Here is a 17,225-nt window from a genome sequence, read left to right on the forward strand (position 1 = left end):
CTGCACAATCCCCAATTTGATTGGTCCACCCGGGAATTGACTCATTGGGGGTCATCCCATCATAATCACCTAACTACTATAGCCATGTGCTCCGCAGATACTGTGCTTATTCCGGAATATTTGTCGGATTTTCAGGATGTATTCTCCAAAAAACTGTCTGAGGCCTTGCCTCCCCATAGGGAGTGGAGCTGTGGTAGTGATCTGATTCCTGACAGTTCCATCCCTAAGGGAGCCATTTTCAATTTGTCAGGGCGTGAGCACGAAGCCCTTAAGTCCTATATCTCGGAGTCTCTGGTCAAACGACATATCCGGCCGTCCAGGTCCCCTGCCGGGGCAGGTCTCTTCTTTGTTGAGAAGAAGGATGGGAGATTGAGGCCTTGTGTGGATTATCGGGCCTTGAATAAAATCACAGTGAAGAACCAGTGCTCCTTGCCCCTAATTCCTGACTTGTTGAATCAGGTGGTAGAGGCCCACTGGTTCTCCAAACTGGACTTAAGGGGGGCTTACAACTTAATTTGCATTCGAGAGGGAGATGAATGGAAGACGGCGTTCAACACCCCGTTAGGGCATTTTGAATGTCTGGTCATGCCCTTCGGACTCTGTAACGCCCCCGCTGTGTTTCAGGGTTTTATGAACGTGGTTTTTCACGACTTCCTGGGGGTATTTCTGGTCATATATCTTGATGACATCCTGGTGTATTCTCCTGACTGGGATTCACATGTGCAGCACCTGAGGTTGGTTCTGAACCGTTTGCGCGAGTATCAACTTTTTGTCAAGTTGAAGAAATGTACATTTGGTTCTAAACAAGTATCTTTCCTTGGTTATGTGATTACATCTACGGAGATTCAGATGGAGTCTGACAAAGTAGCAGCAATCTCCCAATGGGTCAGACCAGACAACCTTAAATTCACTAGAATTTGGTGTATCTCGCCAATGCTAAAAGACTCACAGCTCGTCAAGCTAGGTGGGCGTTGTTTTTCGCCAGGTTTAATTTCGTCGTGACATATATCCCAGGAGAGAAGAACGTGAAAGCGGACGCCCTGTCACAGAATTTTGGGCTGCCGGAAAGTGAGACTTTGACCCCCGAGAATATCTTGGCACCTGGCGTGGTGGTGGCAGCTGTAGAATCTAACTTCGTCCCTCAACTACAGAATGCTCAGCAGGACGCTCCCTTGAGGGTGCCAGAGGGCAGATGGTTTGTGCCAGAGACCTTACGTCTTAGAGTCATGGATGAATCTCACTCGTTGGTTCTCGCAGGTTATCCATGGTTTCAGGGATCCCTGGATCTCTGCTCTAGACACTTCTGGTGGCCAGGCATGTCTCAGGAGATCCTCGACTTTGTTAAGGGATGCTCTGTCTGTGCACGCAATAAGAGTCGGCGGCATCCTCCGGAGGGTCCTCTGAGAACGTTACCGGTACCTTCTAGTCCATGGTCGCAGTTATCGGTAGATTTTATCACTGATCTACCAGAATCCCAGAAGTGCACCACTTTCTTAGTGGTTGTCGGCCGGTACTCAAAAATGGCACATTTTGTGGCGTTAAAGAAGCTACCTTTGGCAAAAGAGTTTGCCAAGATTTTTGTAAAAGAAATAATTTGCCTACATGGGGTTCCCCAAAACATTGTATCTGATCGCGGGGTTCAGTTTGTGTCGCAGTTTTGGCGTGCCTTCTGCAGAAACCTGGGAACGTCACTTTGCTTCTCCTCAGCATTCCACCCGCAAACTAATGGTCAGACTGAGCGGAAGAACCAGGATTTAGTGCAATATTTACGGTTGTTTGCTGATGAAAAGGCTCATCAGTGGGCAGAGTTCCTGCCGTTGGCACAGTTTGCACTAAACAACCGCACTTGTTCTTACACTGGGGTATCTCTATTCTTTTGTGTATACGGTCAGCATCCTCGCTTCCTTACAGCGATCCCTACTCCATCTGTCTGTCCTGCAGCTGATGTTGCCACAGATACGCTGCAGGGAGTATGGAAAGAGGTACAGAAAAACTTGGAAGCAACGGGGGCTCGTATGCAGTTGCATAGTGGTAAGAGTCTGTCTGTATCTAAACCTTACAGGGTGGGACAGAAGGTATACCTGTCTTCTAAAAATCTCAAATTAAGGGTCCCATCTTTGAAGCTGGCGCCACGTTACATGGGTCCCTTTGTCATCACACGTGTGGTGAACCCGCTCGCCTATGAACTGGGTTTGCCAGCTACATGGAGAGTTCACAGGGTGTTCCATAAGTCTTTATTGAAACCTTTTGTCCCTTCTGTAATTCTAATGGTGGACCAACTGCAGACTGTGGACATTTCAACATTGTCTCAACACATGTTGGCTAAGATGTACCTCCTGAAAGGGATGTTGAGAAATAGGATAGAAGAAGCATGGTATCACCAGTATTGATGTGTCATTTGTAGACAGTTTTCTGTCTCTGACATGGTCACCTGGACTGGGACATACTGGGAGAAGAGGAAGGGAGGGAAAGAATGTGTATCATTATGTGCTTAAAAGATCCACACCCAACCATGAGTGTAAAGGCCCATTTAGACACAACGATTATCTCTCAAAACTCGCTTAAAAGCCATCTTTTGAGCAATAATCGCTGTGTCTAAACGCATGTCCATCGTGAACTTTTCATGCACTATTCGTTCATCGCTGACTGTTAGCAAGCTAAAAATCAGTGATGACTCTTATCAGCGCTGCGTGCTGAGTTCTCAGCAGGATACAGCTGATATTATTCTTTCAGCTGATATCCCACTCAAAGCTCTCAGCGGGATAACAGCTGATAGCCTCGAGAACAAGGGAGCTGAGTGAATTTTGAGCAATCATCATTCTGTGTAAATGGGCCTTCACAAGTGCAACCCCAATTCCCAAAGAGTTGGGACACCATGTAAAATTTAAATACACGTAAGAAAAAAAAATGCATTATTCACAAAAGGACATATATATGAAAAGTTGAAAGTGAGACCTATTTCCATTTCATTTTTTTTTTAAATTACTTTTTTTTAGAAATTAATGGCATCACCGCATCTCAAAAAAGTTTGGACAGGGTTAAGGCTGGTAAAGTAAGTTCTACTAGTGAAAAACCATTAGAGTTTCATTTTTCTACTGCACATGACTGTATAAAAAGAGCATGTTAGAGAGACAGAGTCTTTCAGAAGCAAAGCTGATCAGAGGTTCACCAATTTCAGAAAATATTGCTCAATGTAAATCTTTCAAAACTCTGAATATCCCACCATCTGCAGTACATAGTATAATCAAAAGATTCATAGAATCTGGAGAAAATTCATGTGCACAAGGCTGACGGTCAATATTGGATGCTGGAGATCTACAACTCTTAGGCATAACTGCATTAAAAATAGGTATCATTCAATAATACAAATCACTGCATGAACCCAGGAATACTTCCAGAGATCATTCTCTGTGAACACAATTTGCCGTGCAATATACCCATCCAAATTAAAGCTGTATCATACAGAGAAGCAGTCATATACCGACACAATCCAAATAGGCCATTGTCCTCTGTGGGCCAAAGATCATTTAAAATGAGTCAAACTGAAAAATTGTTCTGTAGTGAGATGTTCCGTCAAATCCAGAATTACCCTTTGCTGAGGAAGTCGATGCCTCCGATTTTGCTGTGGGAGACGTCTTGTCTCAACGAGTCGGAGACAGGATGCAACCACACCCATAGGCATTTTTGTCGCATATCATGTCACCTGTTGAGAGAAACTATGGCAATGGGAATAAAGAACTGTTAGCCATTAAAATTACCTACTCTGAATGGAGACATCTTTTAGAAGCTGCCAATCATCCTGCAATTGTCCTTACTGACCACAAAAATCTAGAATTTATCCACACAGCTAAAAGACGATCAGCAATACAAGCATGTTGGGCCTTATTCTTTTCCAAATTTAATTTTCCCATCTCTTATAGCCCTGATTCATGAAAGGGCAAGGTCGATGCCTTATCCAGGATCCTGGCTGAATCGGAGGAGGGGTCTATTATAGACTGTACCACTTTGTTACCCAAAATTTGCTTGGAATACTCGACTCAAAAGAATGCTTTACAAAATTCAAAATATAGATACCAAAATGACGTTTTTTTTTCCAATCATCCTTCTAAGGACCTGCATCTCTGTTTTAACGAGGGGTCTTGGATGCAGGGAAACAGAATGTATGTCTCTGTTTCTATTTGACTTGAAATTGTTAAACTTCTCCATGATTTTAAACTTGCAGGTCATCTTGGAGTCACCAAGACTCGTGAACTATTGCTTCATTCTTTCTGGTGGCCCAATTGTAAGAAGGATGTGAAAAAATATATTGCCTCCTGTGTAAGGTGTGCATGAAACACGACACCACAATCTCTTCCATTAGGACTTCTTTGACCACTTCCAGTCCCATACAGGCCTTGGTGATCAATATCAAAGGATTTTATAATGGGTCTTCCCCCTTCAAAAGAAATGACTACCATCCTTGTTGAGTATATGAAGAAAAACAATGAATCCCACACTAATACGAACCAATATGAAAGGCATATGTGCAAAAAGACTCAATTCTGTGGGAGGTTCCTGTCCTTGAGACGTCAAGTGGCAGAACAAAGTAGAGGCTTTCCCAATGAGGAATGGAGGATTTCCTTAAATCTTCTAACAGCAGGATTTATTTTTTCCAAAGGACATATATACACAAAATTTGACAAATAAAGTTGACAGGTAGATGCAAAGGTGCTGAGCAATGCATTTTGGGGCTCTGCTGTGACCCCCTTACCAAGAATCCTTGTTGTGGTGGTCCGACTCACCGATTCCCACTGCTAAACAAACTGTGGAATTGATGATCAAGGAGATTTTTAGACTACACAACATTTCTGATAATGCAGTTTCGGATAGAGGTGTGCAGTTTACCTTAAGATTTTGGAAAAGCTTCTCTATTGCCTTAAGGATTACAATCAATTTGTCTTCCACCTTTCATCCCCAGTTCAATGGCCAGACTAAAAGGACCAACCAGACTCGGGAACAATACCTCTGCTGTTTTATTTCTTACCTCTAGGATGATTGGGTGGACAACTTGTCAACAGTAGAATTTGCCTATAATAACTCTAAGCATAATTCCATGTCTGAGTCCTTTTTTTGCCAACTCTGGGCTACACCTGGTATTTATTTACTACCATTTCTACAATTGCTCAGAGGCTATGTTGCAGGAAACCCAGGAAAGGCTAAAAGAGATGCTACGAGAAGCCCAGGCACATTATGAAGGGGGAGCAGATAGACACCGCAAAGCTCCTACCTTCCAGGTCAGTGATCAGGTTTGGCTATCCATCAGAAACCTGAAGATCCATTTGCCTTCTCTGAAATTGGGCCAAAAATTTATCGGACCTTTTCGGATTTATGCAAAGGTTATGTCAGGTCTGCACGGGATACTGAAAACACTGAGCTACTGCATACCAATAACAATGACAGGGACGAACCTAACCTCATACCTCGGCCACTAGGCAACCCAATGAGGAATAGTGGAATAACATGGAAAGCAAGATGGAATGAAAATAAACTTTTGTACTTAGCTTTGTGTAGTCACAGGTAAACAAAGGAACCAGCTCCAAGCTTCTAGTTTCCTCCACAGCCAGCGGATGACTGAAAATAAACTGCACCCAAGACAAGCACCAGGCCAGGCTAAATCGCCCTGACAAAATACCCACAGGTAAGATGAAGCATGTCTCATCTAATACCACTCCCACCAGAGCCAGAAGACAAAAACACGTACAAAAACCTGCACCAGATTATCTAGCAGGCAAGTGATCCCAAAGCTGCTGCAACAGCACCCTTAAGACAAGGTCAATTTGGATTCAGTCTATGAAAATTTTTTATAAGCTGGTCCGCATGGACATCTACAGCTGGTACCCATTTCCTCTCCTCAGGACCGTAACCTCACCGACGCACTAAATACTGTAGAGATTTTCTAACTTGACAAGAGTCCACTATGCAACTTCAAATTTAATATCTCCATTAACCAAAACCAGGGCTGTCACAGATGAACCATTTCCTGAATCAACAAACTTTTTAAAAAGAGATTTGTGAAACACATTAGTCATTCTCATAGAGCTGGGAATCTCCAAACAAAACGATACAGGATTAATTTTTTCAATGATTTTGAAAGGATCGATAAATAGTGGACCTAACTTGAAAGACTGTTGTTTCAGTTTTATGTTTTAAATTGACAAACAAACCAAGTCACCAACGAAGAAATGCGTCCCCTCAAAACGCCTTTTATCTGCCAACCGCTTGAAATTTGAACTGTCCTTTGAAGATTCTTCTGAATCTTTTCCCAAACAACCTCGATGTTAAAGGAGAACTCATTCTCCTCTAGTATCTCCAAGACCTTTTTAGAAAAGGGACCAAAACATGGATGGAACCTGAAATTACAAAAGAAACGTGACGTCCCCATAGATTTCAACGACCAATTGTTCAAAACAAATTCAGCTAAAGGCAAAAACCATGACCAGTCCTTCTGATTCTCTGAGACATAACACTGCAAGTATTGTTTCAGACTCTGGTTACATCTCTCTATCTGGCCATTAGCCTCTGGATGATATGCTAAGGAAAAAGAGAGCTGAATTCCCAACTGGGAGCAAACAAAACGCTGGAATCTGGAAGCAATCTGGACCCCACGATAGAAGACAATATTCGCTGCTAACTTGTGCAACCTCACAATATTAGTAATGAACAATCTAGCCAATGTTTTAGCATTAGGAAGACTGTGAATCGCCAAAAAATTACACATTTTGCAGAACTGATCAATCACCACCCACATGATAGTGTTAACCTCAGAAGGTGGCAAATCCATTATAAAATCAATAGACAAGTGAGTCCAAGGTTTCAGAGGTATAGGCAAAGTCATCAACCTTTCCAGCAAGAGGATTACAAAACGATTTTGTTCTGGCACAAACCTCACAAGAAGAGACAAAATTAATTACATCTCCTCATAATGACGGCCACCAAAAAATTGTTGTGCGTAATTTTTAGGTATTATTAATTCCTCGATGACCAGCTAACACAGCACTATGTAGTTTGAACAGCACCTGCAGTCTCAGATGAACAGGGACAAAAAGCTTTTCCACTGGAAGACTCAACGGTGCTAAATTCCCCGCTTCGTGGACATGGTCCTCCAAATCCAGTGAAATTGCTGACACCACAACCCCCTCAGAAAGAATGGGTGCAGCAGGTTCATCCGAAAGAGCATCGACCTTAACATTTCTACTACCAGGACGATATGTAACCATAAAGTTGAAATGCGAAAAAAATAGAGACCACAGCGCTTGTTTCGAATTACATCTTTTGGCTGACTCTAAGTAGTACAGGTTTTTGTGATCCTTAAAAAACATCACCTTATGCCGAGCCCATTTGAGGAGATGGCAGCACTACTCATAAGCCCACTTACTTATCAACAGCTCTGTCACCAATATCATAATTTTGCTCAGTAGCTGCAAATTTACGTGAAAAAAATGCACAAGGGCAAAGATTTTGCAACGTACTAGTTCACAGCAAAAGCACCACACCAACCCCAACTTTTGAAACATCAACCTCCACTATAAAAGGGTGGATGAGTCTGGTTGCACTAGCACCAGAGCCATCACAAAACATCTCTTTAAGGCATGAAAAGATTTCAATGACCTTGGGGACCATATAGAATGGAAACAACCCATCTTTATCATGTCAGTCAAAGGCCGAGTCAACCTTGAACTGACTAGCTGAACCATGGGGGGATTGAATTCGCAACCTTCAGGTCGTGAGCGAGAACTTTAGACTGCATTTCTGCTGCCTTAACATTCTGTGCCACACAAAGCTTTCCAAGGAAGAAACCAGCCACCTCCCTCACCGGTGAGGGTCTAAGCGGAAGAAGAAGTTTTAGTGGATAAAATTCTGGATTCTAGAGTGCACAAAGGCAAACTACAATATTTTGTACAGTGAAAGGGGTATGGCTCAGAAAAAAAATTCCTGTGAGTCAAACTAAAATGTGCATGCTGCAAGTCTTACAGGGGAGTTCCACAGGAGGTCCCCGAAAAATCAATCCCTGGGATGTCCAGAGGCCATCTTAGAAAGAGCGGGCAACTGTCAGGACTTGAACCCATGAGTTCCTGTGCTCCAGGTGACAGCTCTCCCTGCTGAGCTTACAGACATCTGGACAGCTCTACTGTTTGACCGTAGCCTTTTTTCGGGACTCCTGATCTTGTTTCCCTGTCTGGCTCCGCCCTGCTCTTGATTACATATACTAAAAAATCCCAGCTCTTCCACTGCATCATTGCATGATCATTGTGCCTCACAGCCAAAAGTCAGCCTCCACCTGCCTGCTCCTAAGCAACCAAATTGATACCTACCGTTACCAACCTCTGGCATTCCTCTGACTACACAACCTGCCTGCTCGTTTGTACTGCAACAGATACTTACCGTTACCAACCTCTGGCTTGACTAAGCAACCTGCCTGCTCCTTTGTACTACAAAAGATACCTACAGTTACTGACCTCTGGCTTTACTGACTTCGCTTTCTGTCTTCTTGGCTTACAACACTGTGACTCCAAAGCAGAACCAGATCATGGCATACGGGGATGCTTTCCTTTCTTATAGTTCTGTTGATCTGCTGGTTCGTCAGGCCCATCCTTGGTTTTCCAAGATGGTTGTACACTTTTCTGAATAAAGCAATGCACATTGGGCTTCGGTACGGTCATACAGAACCAATGAACTACACCTAATCTCTGACTGGCCAGCACTGCTCACGTGAGCAGTCAGCATTGTCCAATCCAAAAAGCAGGATGAAGTATCTGACTACCAATGCACAATGTGTATTAGCTAGTGAGTAGAGCAATGTGGCCATCATAAAAGACCAGAGAGGGGTGCTGAGAACCAGCGTGTTACGGTATCCTACCCGATGATACGCCAGCTCGGGTTGCCCTAGGACTTACCTGCAACCCCTGTCCCTGCCTACTTGCCTCCACTCCTGGCTAACCCCATTTGGGCTACTACTAGGGACCGGAGGGAGGCGTAGAAAGATGGAACAGGGTAGAATACCGACAGGAAGGGCAGATGAACTAACCCAACAGGAAATAACCACGGACCAAGGCAGATGAGATGACCTGGCAGAACTAGCAAGCAAGCTGACAAACAGGAGACTGACAGAGACAGGATGCAAGTACGCTGACAGAAACCAATAACTGGCAGTGAATACACCTCACTGCCAGCCTTATAAACAGAAGCCTCCGCCGAGGGGCGGAGAGAGGGAGGCGCTACCTCCCAACAGGATCTAATACACAGGAGCTCGTGCACGGATCCACAATCACAGGCACGCGCAGTGCCGCACGGACCCACGAGCACGCGCACCGCGCCGACCAGCCACCGTGCCCCCGGCAGCCGGACAACAAGCCAGGGGGACACGCCCCGACCGTGGGACCCAGCCGCTGCGGGAGGACCCGCAGCCGCTGCATGGTAACACAGCGGATCTTTGTCAGGACTGCAGTAAAGAAGAGGGACAAGTTATATTACTCCTATCCTCTGGTCCTTGGAAATATTTGTCCCTCGAACTAGAGAGTAGCTTTCATTTTCATCAGATCACCTCTCCCGGGGAGGTTGAGCCTTGCTTGTGGTACAGTCATGGGAATGAGATGCTGTCAGGACACACTCACCACCCCTGTTATCATAAAGTTTGGCCATCAAATTCCTCCTCTGAAAAATCTAAGCCCATTCTCCTTCTTTTAACAACACCCCCACCCATATTTAACATCCAAGCCTCAGTGAACTCAAAGTTAATTGTGGATTGGACAAAAGCCTACAGGAGTCTGGGGAGGCTCACCTTCTTTTAGGAACCTCTAAATAATTCTTTGTTTGTATATGAAATGTATAATTTATTTTATTTATTTTTTTATTTCCGCAGGTTTCTCACACAGGACAGCAATGTTTGAAGTTTAATCTTAACAAATATTTAAATACAGGACTTACCCAACCCGGATCTGTCAAAATCTACGACTATTATTCACCAGGTAACTTTATACATTTAATAAACTGCCAAAGATAAATGAAAGCCTCTAGTTTTCCGATGACTATGGATGGCAATGTACTGTTAAAGCAACAAACCATACATATAAGCCAACCTTCCTGCTTCATGTAGCTTATATTTACCTATGTAAACTGGGACAGGGTCAACAGAGTCATTTCATTATCAAAAGAGGGAAGATCTACTGCACATCTACAGGCTGAAATGAAACAGAAGAGAGATACTATACTAGTGTTGGCGAACCTTTTAGAGACCGAATGCCCAAACTGCAACCCAAAACCCACTTATTTATCGCAAAGTGCCAAAACGTCAGAGGACGGGGCTTATCACGATGTATTATTTTACCTCTATCGTTATAAAAAAAAGGAAAGACCTGTTTCAAAATAGAGAGAGTGCAGATTTTGACTGCTTTTTGGATGCAGAAACGCTGCACAGAAACTTATGTTGAGGACATTTTACAGTATTTCCACCACATGTAAACATACCCAAGTGGTAATAGTGACCCCCCCAGGGTGGCCCCAGCAGTACTAGTGACCCCCCCAGGGCAGCCCCAGCGGTAATAGTATCCCCTATATCAGCCCCAGTAGTGATAGTTCCCCCCTGAGACCCATATACTTACCCCCTCCTCCTTGTTGAAGCACCGGTGCTCCTCTCTCGGCACTACTGCTGGCACTGATCCCAGGTTCAAACTGTAACATTAGTGTGAGCTGCCGGAACCTTGGAGGAGACATCAGGGGAGGAGGATCCCGGGTGCACACTGACATAAGTGTGTGCCAGGATGAACGTCCCTGAGTGAATACCGGCTGCGGAGCTGCGGCACCCCTGCCGGTATTCAGAAACGTGGTGAGCAACTGCCGGCACGCATGCCAGCAGGGAGGGCTCTGCATGCCGCCTCTGGCACGTGTGCCATAGGTCTGCCACCACTGTACTATACATACAAATAACGCTCTGTATGCAGCTGCACTGATACTTCCTGGTCTCTAGGGTAGTGGTTGTACTCCATCTCTTCCTTGAGACCATGTCTATTAACACTCTTATGACCATGAAAGTTTTCCAGGATTATTTAACTGATGGCCTATTATTAAGAAAGGTCATCAATATCAGCTTGGTGAGGGATCGGCTCTCTCTTTATTTTGCAGAAACTTCATGGATCTGATATTGATGTCCTATCCTAAGGATGACCCATTAAATTAGTAGTTCCGAAAAAACCCTTTACCTGTCATTTATAACATCTGACCTCAAGCAAAGACAACTAGAGATGAGTCAGCACACTCGTTAGAGCTTGATGCTCATTCGAGTATTAGGCTACTCGAGTTGCTCGGTACTCGAGTCGAGCACCACGCGGTACTCGAGTCAATTTCATTTCCCCTCCCCGCAAGTTTAGCGCCATTTTTTAGCCACTAAACATGCAGGGAAGGCATTACCACTTCCTGCTAAGACATGCCAACCCTCTGCGCGTCTACAGCAGTGAGTGCCTGGCGGGATCAGGTTAGGGAAAGAGCTGCTGCTGAGATAGGGAAAGTGTTAGAGTAGGGAGGATCCTGTCTTTAAGAACCCAACAGTCCTTCTTAGGGCTACTCCTCATTGTGTGCATTACTTTTTTGGCTGGCTGGGAGCAGTAGTGCACCAATTTTTTTTTTCAAGCATCTAGGCCTGTGCAGAGCATTTCACATCTACCATTCTCTGTGTGCGGTCAATTAGCCATAATTTTCAGCGCTAAACAGTCGGTTAATTGTTGGCTGGGCCAGTGCAGAGCATCTCACATCTGCCATTCGCTGTGTGTGGTGAACTAGCCTGAATTCTCCATGCTAAACAGTCCGTTAATTTTTCCTGGGGCGCTGCAGAGTATCTCACATCCACCAATCGCTGTATGTGGTGAACTAGGGTAAATTCTCCACGCTAAACAGGCAGTTCATTGTTGGCTGGGCCAGTGCAGAGCATCTCACATCTGCCAATCACTGTGTGTGGTGAACTAGCCTAAATTCTCTATGCTAAACAGTCCGATAATTTTTCCTGGGGCACTGCAGAGTATCTCACATCCGCCAATTGCTGTGTGTGGTGAACTAGCCTAAATTCTCCACGCTAAACAGTCCATTAATTTTTCTTGGGGCTCTGCAGAGTATCTCACATCTGCCAATCACTGTGTGTGGTGAACTAGGGTAAATTCTCCATGCTAAGCAGTCGGTTAATTGTTGGCTGGGCCAGTGCAGAGCATTTCACATCTGCCAATCACTGTGTGTGGTGAACTAGCCTAAATTCTCCACGCTAAACAGTCCATTAATTTTTCTTGGGGCTCTGCAGAGTATCTCACATCTGCCAATCACTGTGTGTGGTGAACTAGGGTAAATTCTCCACGCTAAGCAGTCGGTTAATTGTTGGCTGGGCCAGTGCAGAGCATTTCACATCTGCCAATCACTGTGTGTGGTGAACTAGCCTAAATTCCCCACGCTAAACAGTCCATTAATTTTTCTTGGGGCTCTGCAGAGTATCTCACATCTGCCAATCACTGTGTGTGGTGAACTAGGGTAAATTCTCCACGCTAAGCAGTCGGTTAATTGTTGGCTGGGCCACTGCAGAGCATTTCACATCTGCCAATCACTGTGTGTGGTGCACTAGCCTAAATTCTCCACGCTAAACAGTCCGTTAATTTTTCCTGGGGCTCTGCAGAGTATCTCACATCCGCCAATCTCTGTGTGTGGTGAACTAGCCTAAATTATCCACGCTAAACAATCTGTTAATTTTTTCTGCCCCTGTGCACAGCATCTTACATCTACCATTCTTTGTATGTGGTGAATTAGCCCCAGTTCTTAGCACTATACAGTGGGTTAATTTTTTCTGCCACTCCATACAGTCTCTCTTATCTACAAGTCTCTGTGAGTGGTAAATTACCCATAGGTATCAGCTAGAGATGAGTGAACGTACTCGGTAAGGGCGATTTCGCAATCGAGCACCGCGATTTTCGAGTACTTCACTACTCGGGTGCGCTGTGGGGCGGGGGGTAGCAGCGGGAAACAGGGGGGAGCCCTCTCTCTCTCCCTCTCCCCCCCACTCCCCGCTGCAACCCCCCGCTCACCCACAGAGCACCCGAGTACTTTTCACCCGAGTAGTGAAGTACTCGAAAATCGCGGTGCTCGATTGCGAAATCGCCCTTACCAAGTACGTTCGCTCATCTCTAGTATCAGCACAAGACAGAGGTTTAATTTTTTCTGTCACAGCATAGAGCCTCTGCTATCTACAAGTCTCTGTGTGTGGTGAATTAGCCCCATTTCTCAGCGCTATACAGCAGGTCAATTTATTTGGGCCCTGCTCTATCCTTTATCCGACATGAGGGTGTGGGCACAAGCCGAGGTCCTGGGCGGGGTGAATCAGAGCCGGCTGCTGAGGGATTAGGAGTGCGCCAAGTCCCTACACTCCCCAGCTTCATATCACCATTTGGGGGTCCGCGTGGTAGACCTTTATTAAAAGCACAGTAGTGCGAGCAGGTCCTGTCGTGGATCACGGATAACACATCCAGCAATGTAAAGAACCCCAAGTCTTCCACGCAGTCCACTACTACCGGGCTAGGGACTGCACCTCTGAATCCTCTGGCTGCTCCTCCTTCCTCCCAGCCTTGTCACTCAAGGAAAATGACAGATTCAGAGCAGGTAGACTCCCAGGAACTGTTCTTGGGTCCCTGCCCTGAGTCAGAAAAAGCGGTTCCTCACCAACCTGTGGAGTTTGTTGTGACCGAAGCCCAACATTTGTAAATTTCCCTGAGTCCGGGTGATAAGGCTGTCTCAAGAGCTTTTTGTGGATGAGGATGATGAGACACAGTTGTCTCTCAGTGAGGTCGTTGTAAGGGCAGGAAGTCCGAGGGAGGAGCGCACAGAGGCTTAAGAGGAAGAGCTGCTGGACTATGAGGTGACTGACCCCACCTGGTTTGCTAAGCCTACTGAGTACAGGGCTTCAGAGGGGGAGGCAAGTGCAGCAGCAGGACAGGTTGGAAGAAGCAGTGGGGTGGCCAGGGGGAGAGGCAGGGCCAGAGCAAATAATCCCCCAACTGTTTCCCACAGCACCCGCTCACCGCAAGCCTTCGTGCAGAGGGCTAGGTGTTCAAAGGTGTGGATGTTTTTTAGTGAGAGCACGGACGACCGACGAACAGTGGTGTGCAACCTGTGCCACACCAAGATCAGCCGGGGAGCCACCACTACCAGCCTCATCACCACCAGCATGCGCAGGCATATGATGGCCAAACACCCCACGATGTGGAACAAAGGTCATTCACCACCTCTGGATAACACCACTGCCTCTTCCCCTGTGCCACAACCTGCCACATAAATCTAATTCCCATCCCAGGACCCAGGCACGAGCGTCTCCCAGCCTGCACCCATACCCTCACTCACCTCCACGGTCCTCCAATGCCTCCAGCAATGTCTCCCAGCGCAGCATTCAGCTGTCGCTAACACAAGCGTTGGAGCGAAAGCAGAAATACGCCGCCACCCACCCGCATGCACTAGCTTTAAGCGTGCACATTGTCAAATTACTCAGCCTGGAGATGCTGCCATATAGGCTAGTGGAAACGGAGGCTTTCAAAAACATGGCGGCAGCGGTACCTCGGTACTCAGTCCCCAGTCGCCACTATTTTTCCCGATGCGCCGTCCCCGCCCTACACCAGCACGTTTCCCACAACATAAACTGTGCCCTCACCAACGCGGTTACTGGGAAGGTCCACTTAACGACGGACATGTGGACAAGTACTGGCGGGCAGGGCCACTAAATCTCCCTGACGGCACATTGGGTGAACTTGGTGGAGGCTGGGACCGAGTCAGAGCCTGGGACCGCTCACATGCTACCCACACCCAGGATAGCGGGTCCCACATCAGTACTGGTTTCTGCATCATATTATGCCACCTCCTCCAAAACCCCCCTCCTTCTCCTCTGCTACCTCCACCTTCCAATTAAAAAAGGGGGGGGAACATCACCAGCAGTCGGAAGCACACAGCGGCAGCACAGCGGTGGGAAAGCGGCAGCAAGTCGTGCTGAAACTAATCAGCTTAGGTGACAAGAGGCACACTGCCCCACAGCTGTTACAGGGTTTGACCAAGCAGACCGACCTCTGGCTTCCGCCACTAAGCCTCCAACCAGGCATGGTCGTGTGTGACAATGGCCGTAACCTGGTGGCGGCTCTGCAGCTTGGCAGCCTCACACCTGTGCCATGCCTGGCCCACATGTTTAATCTGGTGGTTCAGCGGTTTCTGAAAAACGACCCCCACTTTTCTGACCTGCTCGGCAAGGTGCGCCGCGTGTGCGCACATTTCCGCAAGTCCACCAGAGATGCTGCCACCCTCTGGACACTGCAACATTGGTTCCAGCTGCCAGAGCACAGACTGCTGTGCGACGTGCCCACACGCTGGAATACTACTCTGCACATGGTGGCCAGGCTTTAGGAGCAGCGTAGAGCAATTGTGGAATACCAGCTGCAACATGGCCACCGTGGTAGTCAGCCTCCGCAATTCTTCACAGAGGAGTGGGCATGGATGGCAGACATCTGTCAGGTCCCTGGAAACTTTGAGGAGTCTACACAAATGGTGAGTGGTGATGCGGCCATTATTAGCGTTACCATCCCGCTGCTTTGCCTGCTGAGAAGTTCACTGCTAAGCATAAAAGCCGACGCTTTGCGGTTAGAACAGGAGATGGGGGATGACATTATGTTGCTTGAAAGCCAGACCACCCTAACGTCTGTATCTCAGCGCGTTTTGGAGGAAGAGGAGGGGGAAGAGATTGCTGGCCACACTGCAGAGGGTACCCATGCTGCTTCCCTCTCATCTGTTCAGCGTGTATGGGCTGAAGAGGAGGGGGAGGAGGATCATGAAAGTCATCCTCCTAGTGAGGACAGCGATGTGTTGTGTACTGAGACTCTGGCACACATTGCTGACTTTATATTAGGCTGCCTTTCCCGAGACCCTCGCGTTAGACACATTCTGGCCAACACGGATTACTAGGTGTACACCCTTCTCGACCCACGGTATAAGGAGAACCTTTCCACTCTCATTCCTGAAGAGGAAAGGGGTACGAGAGTAATGCAATACCACAGGCCCCTGGTGGAAAAACTGATGCAAAGGTTCCCATCTGACAGCACTAGCGGTAAAAGACGTAGTTCAGAGGGCCAACTAGTAGGGGAGACGTGGGGCAGAGGCAGCATGTCCAAGCAGGCAGGGTAACACTCTCCAAGGCCTTTGACAGTTTTATGGCTCCCCAGCAAGACTGTGTCACCACTCCCCAGTCAAGGCTAAGTCAGAGGGAGCATTGTAAAAAGATGGTGAGGGAGTAAATAGCCTAACGTACCACCATCATCTGTGATGCCTCTGCTCAATACAACTATTGGGTGTCAAAGCTGGACTCGTGGCACGAACTTGCGCTGTATGCCCTGGAGGTGCCTGCCCTGCTGCTAGCATCTTATCAGAGAGGGTGTTTAGTGATGCTGGGGGGATCATCACGGACAAATGTACCTGCCTGTCAACTGACACCGCCGACATGCTTACACTCATTAAGTTGAACAAATTGTGGATTTCCCCAGACTTCTCTTCTCCACCGGTGGAAAGCATCGGATCCTACAGATTCTTTTCGCTGCAACAGGAGAAATATGCATTCTCTCTCAAACCCCAAAAAAGGGGAGAAGTAGCTTGGTCTATCCCTCTCGGATCTTACTCCTCCTCCTCGTAAAGCAGCATGTCATTATGCTAAACTGCCAATTTTTCTGCGGGCCAAAAGGCTGTTAAAACCAATTTTTTCGGAGGGTTGCCTCAAGGCTCGGTTACAAATTAAGCAACAACAAACTCTATCTTTATAAAATGTTTATAAGTTTCACCTGCCCTCGCGGTAAACCAATTTTTCAGGGGTACACTTGTAGTTTTGGTACACCAATTTTTCCTGCCTTTGCCTATACTCTTGGTAAACAAATTTTTTCAGAGGTTCACCTATACTCTTGCTACAGAAATGTTTCAGGGGTCCGCCTATACTCTTGCTACAGAAATGTTTCAGGGGTCCGCCTATACACTTGCCACCGAAAGGTTTGAGGGGTTCGTCCATACTATTGCTACAGAAAGGTTTGAGGGGTTCGACTATACTCTTGCTACAGAATGTTTCAGGGGTTCACCTTTACTCTTGCTACAGAAATGTTTCAGGGGTCCGCCTATACTCTTGCTGCAGAAATGTTTAAGGCGGTTCG

The 17,225-nt window shown here is 46.6% G+C and overlaps 1 protein-coding gene across 1 annotated transcript in view; it reads left to right on the top strand.

The window, feature by feature from the left end:
- LOC136610271 (A.superbus venom factor 1-like) overlaps nt 1-17,225 on the top strand; it is a 210,763-nt gene that overhangs the window by 170,506 nt on the left and 23,032 nt on the right. Inside the window, exon 36 of the mRNA XM_066589504.1 lies at nt 9,899-10,004. Coding sequence (XP_066445601.1) covers nt 9,899-10,004 — 106 coding nt within the window. The remainder of the gene's footprint in view (nt 1-9,898; nt 10,005-17,225) is intronic.

Source organism: Eleutherodactylus coqui, chromosome 2, assembly GCF_035609145.1.
Source record: "Eleutherodactylus coqui strain aEleCoq1 chromosome 2, aEleCoq1.hap1, whole genome shotgun sequence".
Lineage (NCBI taxonomy): Eukaryota > Metazoa > Chordata > Amphibia > Anura > Eleutherodactylidae > Eleutherodactylus > Eleutherodactylus coqui.